This window comes from Athene noctua, chromosome 1 (assembly GCF_965140245.1).
Source record: "Athene noctua chromosome 1, bAthNoc1.hap1.1, whole genome shotgun sequence".
NCBI lineage: Eukaryota > Metazoa > Chordata > Aves > Strigiformes > Strigidae > Athene > Athene noctua.
Window position 1 is genome coordinate 2,052,785 of NC_134037.1, and position 15,789 is coordinate 2,068,573.

Consider the following 15,789-nt stretch of genomic DNA (forward strand, 5'->3'; position numbering starts at 1 on the left):
ACATGAAATGTACGTACAGATCAAGTGGTTCATTGGGGTCCCATCTGGCGAGCGTGCTTGACGATACCTGTTGTTCGATGAAATCGAGAGAGCTCATTGCTTCCGTCGTCAGAGCTTTTTTCTCCCATGGTTTTTTTCCTTTTAGAAGATCATACAGGGGGGGCAGGATTTCAGGGGGAATTAGGACGATATTGCGGAGCCATTGTAAAGACCCTACTAGCTGTTGCATATCATAAAGTGTTTCAATGTGTCGACGGATTTTTACCTGAGGAGGGGTTATATAAGAACCTGCAATTCCTACTCCTAAAAAGCTTACACATGGTCCTTTCTTAATTTTTGCACTCACAATTTCGAACCCGTTTGCTTTCAGGGTTTCGGAAATTGTTGACACCAAGTGGTCCACCTGATTTTCTGACGGCGCGGCGATCAAGATATTGTCCATGTATTGAATGATGGTTGCAGTTGGGGCTGTATCGCAGGTTGAGCTATAATAAGTTGAGCCATAAAATGGGTCTCTTCTCGAGGGGGGAGTGGGTTCAGGAGTGCTTTGCTCCATCCAGGGTTGGAAAATTTCTTTGGTCGCTGAATTGCATTGTTGACGTATGCATTCTGTTACAGCTGGGCCTTTTGCCTCTGCAGGTAATGTTGAAGAGTCGATCGCTGCCTGGAGGCGGTCTATGAACTGTGTAAAGCTCTCACTTTCATTTTGTTTCATAGTAGACCAAGAGGACGGCTTTGCAACGACCCTACAAGCTATGCAAATGGCGTCTCTGGCCGCACGAGTAGTTGCCATAATTTTCTGGGCTCGTAGGCCTTGAGCTTGCGCTTGAGGGGTAATTATCGCTGGATCTGTACCCATCAGATGTTGCAAGCTAGATCCATGCAAGGGATGGTCTGCCCCCACTACTTGAACCAATAATCTTCCACAAATATCCTCCCATTCTTGTTTAAAAACAATCATCCCTGTTCCATCAAAGATTAATCTACAAGTTTGTATTATGTCAGATGGGAGCATGTCGTCTCCCCCAAAAACACCATCAATAAGGGTGGAGACTAAGGCGGAATTGAGACCTTTATCGGCAGTTGCTTTACCAATCGCCTGTATGTCTTTAGGGTTTATGGGCGAGTAAACCCTCTGTCCCCCGTCTGTCACCCGGACCGGGAATGCTAGTGCTGCCGGTGGGAATAAGTCGGCGCATGTCATTTTTGTTTCTCTCCAGTCCGTGAGGGGGGTTTGCTTTTCTCGTGGATTCTCTTTAGAGTGGATGGGTGGGGGGTGTTGGCCTTTAGTTCTGTCTGCTCCCGTTCCTTTTTCCTTTAAGTTTAAGTCGACTGTAAACCATTCGTCCTCGCTACTGTCTGACCCGAAGTCAGAACTCGACTGCCAGGTCATTTCTGGGCTCCAATAACTTTTTGTCAGACTCCTTCCCCTTCCACTCCCCTTACGGGCGGGCCGCTCCCTTCCTCTAGGCTCGCCCCACCTCCTGCTAGGGGAGGGCCCTGCTTTATCAAGGTGTCTCTCCGGGTGGCCGCTTAGATTGGCTCTCCGCCCCTCGCCCGGGCTCTCCACTCCTCCCCAAACACTTCCCCCAGCTTCCTTTTTATTCTCTCCGGCTCTGTACTCCTCACCCGTACATGCTCTCCGCCCCTCGCCTGCGCTCTCCACCCCTCCCCGAACACTTCCCCCACCTTTCCTTTTATTCTCTCCGGCTCTGTGCTCCTCACCCGTACACTCCTCCCCTCTAGCCTCATAACTGGCTCTATAGTCCTCACCCGTACACCCCTCCCCTCTAGCCTTGCTCGTGGTTGCTGGCACTTCCTCATTCTTTTCTTCGGGACCATTTTTATCTTGCCCTCCCCCTCTTTTTTCGGCGCCATTCTGGGGCACATAGGGCGGTGGTCGGTCCCAGGTTTGTATTGATTCTGATATCTCTGCGGCGTTCCTTGCCTCCTCTACCAAACAGCCCCAGAAGGATTTTCTTGCCTCCTCTATCAAACCGCCCTGGAGAGATTTTACTTGTTTTCGCCCTTCCCCTTCCGTAAGCGGATCGGGGTCCGAGGATTGAGGGAGTGTACCACCCTCCTGCGAATCCTTTGGCTCAATATAATCAGTATCGCTTGGGAGGTTAGTAGTCTGAGCACCAACCCCTAATCTAGGGGTGGCCAATAAACAGTTTTTTGCCGCCTTCCCAGTTTTCTGCTTCTGCATAGCTTTCTTAAGGGCTAGTTTAACCCTCCCCCACAACTTAAAGTCTTTCCCACAACCCAAGGGCTGTAAAAGCCTCGCGCCAGCGCGAGTAAAATCGACTTGCACTCAATTCCCCACTGCTTATGTAACTGTGATACGACCTTCACGAGAGCTTCCGTCTTCCTCGCGGGTCCTTGGGAACTGCAATCCGACCTTCACAAGGCGACCTTCACAGGATGTTCCCCCTCCTTGTTGGTCCTGAGAATTTATATTCTCTACTCCTTGTTGGTCCTGGGAGCGTCCTCCCTACAGCAGTGGAATTCCAGACGTCTTCCCTAGCTAGCCGCTTCCCGCTTCCCGGGTTTCGGCACCATTTGTTGCCTAATGATGCTTAACGACCTGGCTCAGGGAAAAACAACACGGCGGCCAACCCCAGGCCGCTCGGTCCATCTGCACACAGACATCAATGTGATGGATGGCAAATGGCGTTTATTATTGCGTAACACCGCTTTTTATACCCTGGGTCCATGGCGTCACATCCGTCTGCCTACGTTTTATCTTCCCGTACAACGCGATATCTTCCGAGCGCCAGACCCTAACTGCCACACTCGGCCGATGATTTCCTCGGTGAGTGGAGGGCCCGTTGAGTTGGGGTGACGGGACAGCCATGGCTGGCCAAGTAGGGAGCAGTGTGGGATGAGATAAAGCCTGTATAGGAACAGGACCTGGAAGGGCAGCTCTGCTCCTCAAGCCCACAACATCCTGCAACCCCCCTTTAGATGCTACTGGTAAGAACAGGTAGGATGAGAGCCCTTGTCTCTGCTGCACAAAGGCTCCTCCTGCAGCAAAGATCTCAGCTTCGCTGTTCCCAGACCTAGTTCAAAGTTGCTCTTCAGGGCAGGAGATACTGACCCAGCCCACCTGCAGCCAAGGACTCAGCATTTTGGGGATGCCAACATCTGTGCTCCCCTTTCTCCTGCCAGGGGCCATCGAGCTGGACCTGAACCGCTTCCCCCGAGGAGCCAAGACGTCGAAACAGTGCAGCCTGGAGATGGTGACGAACGAGGCAGAGCTGCCCATGGTCTCCATCTTCAAGCAGAAGCGGGTGAAGGGCTGGTGGCCGTTCGTGGCCAGAGATGAGAACGATGAGCTGGAGGTCACCGTAAGGATGGGGAAAAGGGAGGGATTTTGCATCCTGGGGACTGCACTCTGTGCAGACACCCTCTGCTCCCCGGCACTTGCCTCTCTTCTCTCAGGTCCCCTCTGTCACCGTGGCTGGGGGGGCTGAGGTGGGGAGCATTGCCTAGTTCCCAGCACAACTCTGCTTCCTGCAGGGGAAAGTTGAGGCTGAACTGCACCTTCTGACAGCAGAGGAGGCAGAGAAATCCCCCGCCGGGCTGGCTCGCAACGAGCCCGACCCACTGGAGAAACCCAAGTAAGTGGGAAACCCCAGTCCCCAGCAGGCACCTGAGCTCTGGGAGATGCTGGGGGTGCTCCCCAGGGGTGGGGGGGAGGCAGGCATGGAGAGGTGCGGAGGGGTCATGCTGGGGGAACGAGGGTCACGAGCAGAGCCAACTCTTTTTTTTCCTTACTCTGTTCCTCCTCTGCCTCGCTTCTTGGCTCCATCCCCTTGCCTGGGCCTCCCACCACCTCCTGCTCCCCTCCAGTCCTCACCACCAGCTTCCAGCTTCAAGTGGAACCCTCACAAACCCGCATTGCTCCATCTGGCACAGCATGCCATCTTCCCTGGCCCACCCTCCTGATTCTCCTGGTTGCGCTCCTCCACTCTGCAGACTTACCCCGGGAAGGGATCCTGCACGTCCCTTTGCCCACCATGTCCACTGCCCACCATCCCGCCCTCCTCTGTGGCTACAGCATTAACGATGGGTGTTTGCTTCCCCTGCAGCCGCCCGGACACGTCCTTCATCTGGTTCCTGAACCCACTCAAGTCCATCAAATACCTCATCTGCACGCGCTACAAGTGGCTCATCATCAAAATGGTGCTGGCCCTGTTGCTCATCGTCATGGTCGCGCTCTTCCTCTACAGCATGCCAGGCTACATGGTCAAGAAGCTGCTGGGAGCATGAAGCTTGGGAGCCTGCCCCATGTCCCCAGCCCCGTGGCACAACCTTCCCCCGTCCCAAGGCCTTCTCCTCCCCGCAGCCTCTCAGCAGCTCTGGGGGAGATCTCCCTCCTGCTGCTGCTGGGGCTCCTCTTTTACATTCCTCCTCTGTGGGTCCCATTTGTGGCTTTAGTCCTAGAGAAATGGGGCTGGAGGATGGAGTCAATCCCGAGGCTGTGCGTCCCTCGCCGGGGCTGGCAGAGGTGCCTGGTGGCTACTGCGGGGCAGCCAGGCTGGGGGGCTCGGAGCCTTTTTCCTCTGGGGGCCATGACTGGTGCCCTGCTGGGGTCTTGGAGCTGCAGGGGAAGGGGAAGGGGCTGCACCACGGGAGCGCTCCCCAGAGGCTCCTTGGAGGGACAGTTGGCACCAAGGCTGAAGCAGGGACCTGGGATGGAGGAACTGGGGCCACACCAGCCCCAGCGGTGGGGGGCCGGGGCACAGAGCAGCCCCCATGCCTGTCCCCCCCCGCCAGCACGGGCGCTGCTCTGCTCCTGGCTCTGGAGGTCACTGACCCCCCAGCCCGGGGAACTCCCGGCAGCGCTGCCCCGAAGCCGCAGAGGCCCTGCAGGGAGCCCTGGGGCTGTACCCGGGGCAGAGCCTGCCTGTCCCTCCCCAGGGCTCCGGCAGAGGCAGGGAAGTGTCCAGCAGCTCCAACCTCTGCCCGGGGTCACCGACCCAGAGGTGGTGGTGGCTGGACAGCCCTGGGGGGGACTCACAGGGAGCCGGGGACTCTGGCACAGCGAGAGCTCCCTGGGGCCTACTTCATTCTCCCTTTCATGTTGTTTGGATTTCTGTGTATCGCGGCCGGGGTCTGTCCTGCCGGGTGGAGCAGGGAAGGGCTCTTTTCTCAGCTCTCTGCAACATTCAGCTGCTGAAAAGCCACCTTCCCCAGCTTCAGGTGTGCAAGACCCTCACTGGAGAACTGACAGCTCGGAGATGTTTTAGGATACTACTGGTTGAATCAGTCAATAAAAATTGTCTTTCACTTCTGAGTTCTCCACCGCAGTCTCGTGTTAGTGGGGAGAGGGGAGCCCATGACTGGCTGCTTCTCCAGGTGAGCACTTTCCTCCTTCCCTTCATTTCTCCAGCACAGCCTCTTCTCACGCTGCCTCACCCCGGGGCCCGTTCCCTGGGCACACCCCGTTCCCCCGGCTGTGGTTCACCTTCCTCTTGCCACCCTACAAGAGAGGGGAGGTGAGCAGGGACCCCAGGGCTCCGTTTGTCCTCCAGCAGGGGCCCCCAGAGTAGGGAGGGGGGCCCTGGGATCCAAAGGGGTCTCTGAGCGAAGGGGCTTTGGCGGTGCGAGCAGCGGCATCGGGGCTCTCCTGGGCTTCCCTGGCTGACATCAGCCCTGGCCCTCTGCCCGCCCCGCAGGATGGCCACCTCCCCCCACCTCTCCCGTGCCCGGTGTGGCACACGGCACCCTCCCAGCATCGCTCCGGGGGGATTTCGGGGACCCGATGGGTTCTCTGCCAGACGTAGACGGTTTCCCCAGCCAGGACCAGCTCAAAGCCCATGCCCAGCTCCAGCTGGAGCTCCTCCCGGTGCACCAGCAGGTCCACGCTGTGGAGGATGGCGGCCAGCGTGGGCAGGTCCCGCTCTGGCAGGGGCTCGCTGCGGTGCGGGCAGCTGCCGGTGAGGCACCGCCGGCACTCCAGGCAGGTGGCGTATTCCTTGCGGATGTCTTGGGAAGCGCTTGGAGCGCCGCGATCCCGAGCCTCCTTCAGTTTTCCCAGGAGGTCGCGGCAGACTCGGGTCCCGCCCAGGGACTCCATGAGGGACGTGGCCAGCTCCTCCAGGTCGCTGCTGTGGGAGGAGGAGGGCTGGCTCCTGAGGAGCTCCGAGCTGGTGGCAGCACCGACGTTCCCATCTCGACCCACGTCTCCCGTCCCGTGGGGGAGCTCCCTCGCAGAAGCCGCGTCCCCGCCGACGCCGCTTTCCCACCCTTCTCCTTCGTGGCGCTTCCTCCGGCTGTGGGGGGAGATCCCGGCTGGAGCGTGGGGCTGCTGTGGGGCAGCCCGGACCCAGCACCCTCTCCCTGTCTTCTCCCGACCGCCTGGGTGATCCTGCCGGCCCTGCCGGCTCTGGGGTGCTCCGGGTGATGGGGGGGTCGTGGGGACACGGGGCAAGGCCAGCCCAGCAGCACGAGGGGCACAGCGAGGGGCCGGGCACCTTCCAGCCCCGGGAGAGAAGGGCCAGGCCAGGGGCTGAGGACAGAGAGGGGTGCTGGGGCCACCGGTGGGCTCTGTGGGAGGGGCCTGGTGCTGGGAAGCTGCCACCCCCCCAGGGATGCCCTGGCCCTCCCCAAGCCAGCCCCAGCTTCCCTCGGCCCTAATAAGAGTGAGCAACCAAAGTGAAACCGCGTGCCCTGGGGGAAGGCCATCGGCATCAGCGGCGATGAGGGGCTGGGCCGGGGTGGGCCGGCGCTCTCCTCTGCTGCTCCTTTTCTCTCTCCAGTCCGTGTCAGGGGCCCTTCAGCCCCTTCTAGAAGGGCAGTGGCCACGGGGGCGGCTCTGACCGCCCCGCCGAGGGACGCGCAGTCTCGGGACCGGCGCCGGCCTCCAGCCCTTGGCTCTGGTCCCGGAGCCACGAGTGGCACCGGCAGCGGGGGGCAAAGGAGGCGGCGCGGCCCGGCCCGGCGGCGCAGAGGACACGGGGCCCCGCGGCCGTCGCTCCCCCGCAGCTCGGCCCGAGCCCCGCGCTCGCGCCTTCCCCTCACAGCCGCCGCCGCCGAGCTCTGCCGCTGCCCTGGCTGAAATGGGCCAAAAGCTGCGGAATTTCCCTCCTGCAGAGCCTGTGTGGTGAGCTGGGCCGAGCTCCTGCCCAGCCTGCCCCGCAGGTGTCCCTGCAGCCGCACAGACACCCCGCCGGGGTGACCCAGGGCCCCCGTGGCACTGACACAGCCTGACGCCTCCTTCGGGGCAGGAAGGAGAGTCTCAGGCCGCTCGGGAGTGCTGGGCTCAGGCTTCTCCCTCCTCCTCCTCACACAGGCTCAGCTGGGAGACACCTGATGGTGACAGTGACAGCTCCCGGCTTCTCTCAGGGACAGTGAAGTGAGCTCCTCCTCGAGGGCCTCTCTGTCCCTGTGGCAAACTTTCCTGTAGGAAATGTAATGAATATCTGATCTGTGTGTGAGTAAACCGACGTCCCTGACTAATCCTCGGGTGGAGAATCCCCAGGGCGACCCCAGCGCTGCTAATGAAGCATATCTGCTTGAGAGTGAGAAGCTTGTTCCAGGTGAAAAGAGGCAAAGACCCGACGTGTGCAGTCCCCCTGTTCCTGCAGTGGGTGCCCCGCAGCCCCCGGGCTCTGGAGGGGGCAGGAGGCAGGAGCAGGGTGCAGGCAGGCACAGTCCCTGCCTGCTCTGGCAGGAGCAGCTCTGGGCCAAGCAAACGTCCCCGTCGCGGTGCCTACGGACGCGGGGCCGGACAGAGGTGACCAAGCCCGGGGGAGCTCGGAGCCAGGACCTGGGGGAGACCCGGCAGAGGCAGGGGGGTCAGCAAGGGACCCAAAGGGGAGGTTTGGCAAAGGGACGGGGGAGGGCGCGCATCAAGGGCTGTGTGGAAGAACCACGGCACCAGGGATGGAGGAAAGATATTTTAAGATATTTTATTTTTTAGGTGGGGTCATTGCAGGGACTTCCCCAGCCCTACACCCCCAACTGCTCTCTCCAGGCTGCCCGCTGCAGTCAGGGATAATTTTGCCTCAGGGGCTTGCGGGAGCACCTGCAGCAGCACTGCCGGTCCCGTTTCCACCAGGCGCTGACACGCCTGCAGAGCTGGGCACGGGACTCCCGCAGGGCACGGCCCCCCTTGCACAGCCCCGGGGCCACCCAGGCACGCATCCTGCCCGTGGGCACCCGCTGCTGGGGACTGGGCTCCGCTGGGCTGCTCCCGCCCGGCGCCGCCCAGATGGTGCTGCCCATGGTCACGGGGGTGTCAGGGTCTGGCTCCACGTCCCTGGGTCTCTGTACCACTTCGCCCTCATCCCCAGAGACCTGCTCTTGACTGGTCCCAGCTGACCTCTCCAGTGGGGGGTCCTGGCCCAGGGCTGGTCCCAGATTCTCCACCAGCGCCTGATCATCCTTGGGGGTCTGGGCGGGTCCTGAGCGCTCTTGTGCCGCCAGATCTGCCGTGGCACCGGGGCAGGGCTCCGGGAAGGAGCAGACGGTGTCCGCAGAACTGGAGCTGCTCATCGGGAGGGAGCTCAGCGATGGTGACCACAGTAGCGGGCACAGGCGCTCTGTGCTCGGCAACGTCGCGCTGGCACTGCAGGGGAGGAGAGAGGGAGGTGAACCTGCTGCACCGCGGCCCCTCCGGCGGGACGGGCAGGGCTGCCCAGCGCGGGCAGGGCACGGGCTGAGGGTCTGGGGCAGGATCTGGGGCCTCCCCCAGCACTCACCATTTCTGCAGGGTCGGTTGTTTGCTCTTCTCCATCTTGGCGTCAGCTGTCCCATGCTTTGCCTTCTGCCTTGAACTCTGCAGGACACCAAGAGCTGGGTGAGACGGGAGCAGCTCCCAGGCCACATCACCCCCACAGCCCCTCACCCCACCCACCCCATCCCACTCCCCACCACAGCGCGGTGCAGCCGTCACATACGCAGAGCCACTGGGCAAACATGGCGCCGAGCACGAAGTACACCTCAGTGAACATCACTACGCACAGCATCTCGGCCAGGGTGCTCGACCGTTCCCAACTCCCCCAGATCCCTCAGCGCTGGCTCAGCCCGACTCTTCAACCCCTCCAGGGATCCCGGGGACTCCCCCCTGCCCTGGGCAGCCCATTCCAACGCCCAACAGCCCCTTCTGCACAGAAATCCTTCCTCAGAGCCAGCCTGACCCTGCCCTGGGCAGCTTGAGGCCATTCCCTCGGGGCCTGGCGCTGGGGCCTTGGCTCCAGAGACTCATCCCCCCTCTCTGCCCCCTCCTGGCAGGGAGTTGCAGAGGGCCAGGAGGTCTCCCCTCAGCCTCCTCTGCTCCAGACTGAACCCCCCCAGTTCCCCCAGCCGCTCCCCAGCAGACCTGTGCTCCAGACCCTGCCCCAGCTCCGTTGCCCTTCTCTGGCCACGCTCGAGTCATTCAATGGCCTTTTTGGGGTGAGGGGCCCAAAACTGAACCCAGGAATCGAGGGGCGGCCTCCCCAGTGCCGAGCCCAGGGCTCAGATCCCTTCCCTGGCCCTGCTGGCCACGCCAGTGCTGACACAAGCCAGGATGCCGTTGCCCTCCTTGGCCCCCTGTCACTGATTTGACACCAATCAGAATTATTACAATTAATAATGTTTGATTCCAGTATGAATACAGAAATATTTTAGTAGGGTTACATGTTTACATCTTGCATTTTGCACATCTAACCAGAAACCAATGCTACTGTGAATTCCTCTGTATAGCCCTGTACCAAGGCCGAAGAATTGGTCAGTAATCATTTACTAGGTACACCTAGATACTGCTTAGGGAATTAGATTTAGAATTGAAAATAATTCTGTTTGAAGTTGTTGGAGATGTCTAGACACAGAAGTAATTTATTACCTAGAATACATTGGATAATGCCTCAGAAGTGCCACAACCTGAGAGTAATGAGAACTGGGGAGAATGAACTGTCACAGTTTACAGATCTCTGCCAAGGAACAGTGAAACTGGGTAATGGGTAATTCCGGCAGGGGGAGATCGCGACCACCGACTCATGGGCCACCGACCCAAATCACACCCCAGACTCATTTCTAGACATTTCTAAGCTTCAGTGCGCAGAATCGGAAGTAGGAGGGAAGTATGATAATGATTTCCAGGAATTCTTGTGTTTAGGTATGAATACTTAATGAATATGGATGAATGAATAATATAGAAACTGTATAATTCTTGTGACTGGTGTGCGTTGTTGGTGAGAGCACGCACCCGCGCACCCGGCCGTCAATAAACAAGTGTCTGCTTATCTGCATCACATTGGAGTCGGTAAGTTATCTTCATCCCGGATTTCGGGGACAGTTTCTGGCACCCCAGATGGGACCTCGCTGAGAGACCGGAGGAGTCGGGGACCTGATCGGTTCCAGCTGGCACCGAGGATTTCTCGGGGACACCCATCGATCCCCGATCCATGCGGCTCTCCGCGACGTCCCCTGGATTTTGGTAAGACACTTCTCTTTTGTACTGGGATAAGTGGGTTAGAGTCCCACCAGTAGGAGCGGGTTAGAGTCCCACTGTACAAGCCTGCCTGTCAGACGCGGCGAAAGCTGCGCAGGGTTGGGCTAGAGGATCCTCGTGTATTGGAAGCCGAGGCCTCTGCCCGTAAGACACAAGCGAAAGCTATTGCAGGGTTGGACAGCTGGATTTGGAAACAAGAGACCCTATACGCTGTAGAGTTCTCAGAAGGAGTGCATTTAATTGGAAGTTAAAAGTTTTTATGCACTCAGTTGTGGTACTGGTTGTTTCGTCAATTGAATATTGTACGGTAATTAAGAATTGTGTTGTATTGTGTTATATACCTTTGTTTGTCGTAGTAACTGTAGAAAGGTGTGAGCGTGTTTGTGAGCGTGAGACGTGCAACTGAGCACGAAGCGGGTGTGGGGTTCGGATCCGCGGTTCTGTTATCCCGCGCGGGGTGCAGCCGGAGAAGGACGAAGCGATAGGCTTGAGCGAGTGATCGATTGTATATTGTGTTAACAAAGTAACTGAACCATGGCATCTACGCTGACTCGTTTGTTTAAAAGCAAAAGGATGTGTAATCTGGCTGCAAATGACAAAGTTCTGAAAACTTCTCCGTTAGGATGTTTGTTAGCACACTGGGGAGAGGTACATGATGATTTGAGGAAAAGTCAGATGATTGAATATTGTAATCGCTGGTGGCCTCTGTATACTCTGGGTGATCAGGGAAAATGGCTCGTGAATGGGACACTGCATTATAATACCATTCTGCAGTTAATGCTGTTTTGTAGAAGAGAAGGGAAATGAAGTGCCGTATGTTGATTTTTTTTTTTTCCTATTTAAGACAAAGGAAGGATTGGCAGAAAGAATGTAAGCTGATTAGTAGGGATAATTTAGTAATGGCTATAACTTTTGACGATAAAAAGGTGAAAAAGTGTTGTTCAACATGTGAACTTGAAAAGATTGTTTGAAGGAAAGAATTGCTTCTACTGAAAAGGATGGAGGGCCAGAATTAGATATATCCCCTCCACAGGGAGAACGGCATCGGGGGCGAGAATATAGAGAACAGGTAGAGGAACCTGAGAGTAGCGGACTAGAGGATGTGGATGAAGGGCCGTCTGAGGTTGTAATTCATACCCCTGCATCTCGAAAGAACTCGGCAGCAGGTACAAACAATAGCTCCCCTGCGGCAGGGAGCTGGCAACGATGGGCCGGTGTATGTGAAAGTGCCTTTTCAGTGACGGATTCGATGGCTTGGAAGCAGGCAGCAGGAGTGTACAGAGAGGATCCGGAGAGAACAGGCAGAGTGGCAGATACTATCATCAGAACACAGAACCCGGACTGGAGTGATTTACAGGTGATTTTAGCTAATGTGTTAGATGATACAGAAAAAAACAGATGGTATTGGAGGCTGGCAAAGCACAGGCAGAAGTGACTGTATTGAGTGGGACAGCAGGTGGAATATTAGAGCAGAACTTTCTGTCTGGGGATCCGCAGTGGGGATCCAAATAATGTGGAGCACAGAGAAAGACTGAGTCGGTATCAGAAATGGGTTTTACATGGAGTTAAACACGCCATGCCTAGGTTTCTGAACTGGTCTAAATTGTATGAGGTGAGACAAGATAAGAATGAATCTCCCTCAGCGTTTCTGGGAAGACTAAAAGAAGCTGCCAGAAAGAATAAATACTGATTTGAAAGTAGAAACTGAGGCAGCTCAGATATAATTGGCTTGGATTTTTATAGAACAATCGGTACCAGATATAAGAAAGAAACTGATTGATAATTTTTGAAATATAAACTCTTGGAGGAGTGTGAATCTGAGGATAAAACTCTCATTCTACCAGTCAGAAAACCGTCGGGTGAATATAGGTTAGTGCAAGACTTCAGAGCAGTGAATCACATAGTTAAGGGTATATATCCTGTAGCAGCAAATCCTTGCACGCTGTTAACAGCTTTAAAGGAGACTTATCAGTGGTTTACAGTGCTGGATTTAAAAGATGCTTTCTTTTGTATGCCTTGGAGAAGGAAAACAGAAAATTGTTTGCTTTCGAGTGGGAAAATCCACAAACAGGACAAAGATGCAGCTGACATGGACAAGACTACCCCAAGGATTTAGAAATAGCCCGATAATTTTTGGAAATCAGCTGGCAAAAGAGCTTGAAACACGGAAACAGGACAAACCAACACCTGGACATTTGCTTTTACAATATGTGGATGACACACTGATTGCTACAGAAAAAAAAAAGATTTACCTACATACAGGTAACAATAGATCTTTTTAATTTTCTGGCACCGAATGGGTACAAGGTAGCCAGGGGGGGAAAAAAAAAAAAAAAAGCGCCCAAATAGCTTGTCAGACTGTGATATATTTGGACTTTGAGATTTCAGAAGGGCAGCGGCAATTAGGAACAGAACACTGAGAAGCCATGTGAGCCCGAAAATATTCATGAACTCAGAGCATTCTTAGGAATGACAGGGTGGTGCCGCCTCTGGATCATGAGTTATGGTCTGACAGCTAAACTGCTACATGAGGCCCGAAGAACTCTCCTTCGACATGGGGCCCACAGCAACAACGGGCTGTCACAGAACTGAACCGCTTTAATGCCTGCGCCTGCCTTAGGACTTCTGGACATCACCAAAGGCTGTGAGCTGTTGGCTCACGAAAGACAACGCCTGGCACTGGGTGTGCTGACTCAGAAGACGGGAAGCTGGAAACGACCTGTCGGATACTTCTCTAAACAACTGGACACGGGGAGCAAAGGGTGCCCAAACTGCCTTCGAGCTGTGGCTGCAACAGTGATGCTCACACAGGCAGCTCAGAAATTAACTTTGGGAAGCACAATAACAGTCTGTGTCCCACAGACGGTGATAACTGGTTTAGAACAGAAGGGGGGACATTGGCTGTCTCTGAGCTGAATGATGAAGTACCAGGTAGTACTGGCTGAACAAGATGGTGTGAGTCTAAAAACAACTAACCTGGTAAATCCTGCAGTGTTTTTAAGTTCCACACAGGAAGAAGAGCCACTGGAGCAGGACTGCTTGGCTGCTATCGAGTATGTTTATTCCAGTCGAGAAGATCTGAAGGATGTACCCTTGGAGCAACCAGACTGGGAATTGTACACAGATGGCAGCAGCTTTATGGAGCAAGGAGTTCGATACGCTGGGCATGCGGTAACAACAGACACCACAGTTAGAGAGGCAAAGGCACTGACGAGTGCCACATCAGCTTAGAGATCAGAACTCATTGCTTTGATTCGAACCTTAGAACTAAGGGAAACGAAGAAAGTAAATACCTGGACAGACTCAAAGTATGCTCTTGGGGTGGTACATGTCCATGGAGCTTTGTGGAAAAAAAAAAAAAAATTACTGTCCTCTCAGGGATCAAATATTATGCATCAAAATTACATTTGACAATTATTACAAGCAGTTCAAAAACCAAATCAGGTAGCAATCATGCACTGTAAAGCACACCTAATTAGGAACACAAAAGAAATTGCTAGAAGTAATTTGGCCGACCGGACAGCAAGAGAACGAATATTTCAAATGGCATTAATTCCCTCCAAAACAGTAACCCCTCACAGACGAGCAGTAGTTCCACCTTTGTTAATAAAAGAAAGAATGCAAACCAAACCTCAAGAATGTCATTAGGGAGCAGAAGCTTTAGTAACTTCTTTACAAAAACAAGTTTTATCTGTCAAGATGATAGACATGGCTAAATTAATAACTGCAAAATGTGACGTATGTTTGAAAAACAATCCAGTAACCAGGAAAAGAGTTCAAACGGGTAGATTAAAATTAAAAACTTGGGACAGTACCTGGATTAAAGGCGTGTTTGCAATCCTTCCCCCGACAGTAGACAAAGGCACTACCCGACAAGGAAAGGGACATGTAGTACCATGGTAGAAATGTGAAAGGGTGTATGATTGCAGCAATGCAGACTTAATAATTCAAAGAATTCCTCATTTGGCAGCTGCTTTAAAGTTTGGCTGTTATTGTCGAGGTGTTCATAATAACCTCACCATGACTAGTCTCTTTACACCCAGAAGAGGATACTCCTCTAGTTGTAAGAAATCTGCCATTCAGAGCCCAGGGCATTTAGTTTGGGCATTAAGTGATGGCACCCGGACAACCCACTTACCGGTAGATGGTAAGGTGAAACAAATTACTTTAGGCCTGCCAACATTGTGTCCGATTGGGAAGAAATCACCACTCAAGGGATCCCTGGAAAATTTAAAATTACAACGAATCAAAAGGTCTGAAACGGATGATGACGCTTGGAATGAACCAACAACAGGAGTAAAAAATTGGCTGGGCTTTAGAGTCTGTTTGAACCCAATAGCGTCCTACAGGAATAGAGAATGGCTTTATCACTTAACAGGACAAGGAGAAAAATTGGCCGATGTTACAAGAAAAGGATTTCAAGAATTAAACATCCAATTACAGGTAACTTCTAGAATGACACTTCAAAACAGGATGGCACTAGACATGCTTCTGTTGAAAGAGCATGGAGTGTGTGGATATCGCAAAGACAGATTGGACCATTGCTGCATTCATATCCCGAATGTTACACAGGATGGAGAACAGGATTTAGATCTGTGAGGCAAAATCGGAAAAGAAACAGAAACCATTCGAGAAGATATGTCAGAAGATCGGCTAGGAAACATTTTTAGTGGATTAGGATAGAATTTGAGCTCTTGGCTGAAATCCTTAATCAAAATTCTGTTTTTGCTATGAACTGTCCTGTTGATGATTATGTTGGTAACATACAGTTTACTAATAGGCTGCAATATATCGTAGAATGATGAGAGAAGTACCCACTATGCCACCAGGCTACAGCGCGCCACCACCATCATCTGGCAAGACAAACTTTGGCCTCAAAGATGAAAATGAATAAAAGTGTGAAAGTATTGAAATGATTTTCAACACCTTCAAAGGGGGGAAATGTTACTGATTTTATTATCAACTGAAATTAAATTGTGTTTGATTTTAATATAAGCATAGAATTAAGGGATATTTTAGTAAAAATCATTTTACATTTATTGTAGTTTGAATCTAGCAACTGACTGCTCCTCTAAAATCCCCTGTACAGCCCCGTACCAAGGCTGAAGGGACTGGTCACAACTGTTTAGTAGGAACGGTTAGAACCCAGGTAACGAAACACGAGGTGATTTGTAACCTGATTTATAATACATGTACAGGACTAGAAGAATGCAAGTAGCTGTCAAGGTCCAGGATGAACGGGAACTGAGGGCAGTGACCGTAACAGCTGGCAGGTACCTGCCAAGAAAACCGTGTCCTTAAGCAAAAGGTAATTCCGGCAGGGGGAGATGGCGACCCCCGGCTCA

At 54.0% G+C, this 15,789-nt stretch overlaps 1 protein-coding gene across 1 annotated transcript; it reads left to right on the forward strand.

Annotated features, from left to right (window-relative positions):
* Positions 1-2,801: 2,801 nt before the first annotated feature.
* LOC141967284 (otoferlin-like) lies at positions 2,802-5,299 on the forward strand. The gene is made up of 4 exons (XM_074920917.1): positions 2,802-2,815; positions 3,172-3,350; positions 3,523-3,623; positions 4,095-5,299. The coding sequence occupies exons 2-4, from the start codon at positions 3,240-3,242 to the stop codon at positions 4,273-4,275; spliced, it is 393 nt and encodes a 130-aa protein (XP_074777018.1). The 5' UTR covers positions 2,802-2,815; positions 3,172-3,239; the 3' UTR covers positions 4,276-5,299.
* Positions 5,300-15,789: the final 10,490 nt, after the last annotated feature.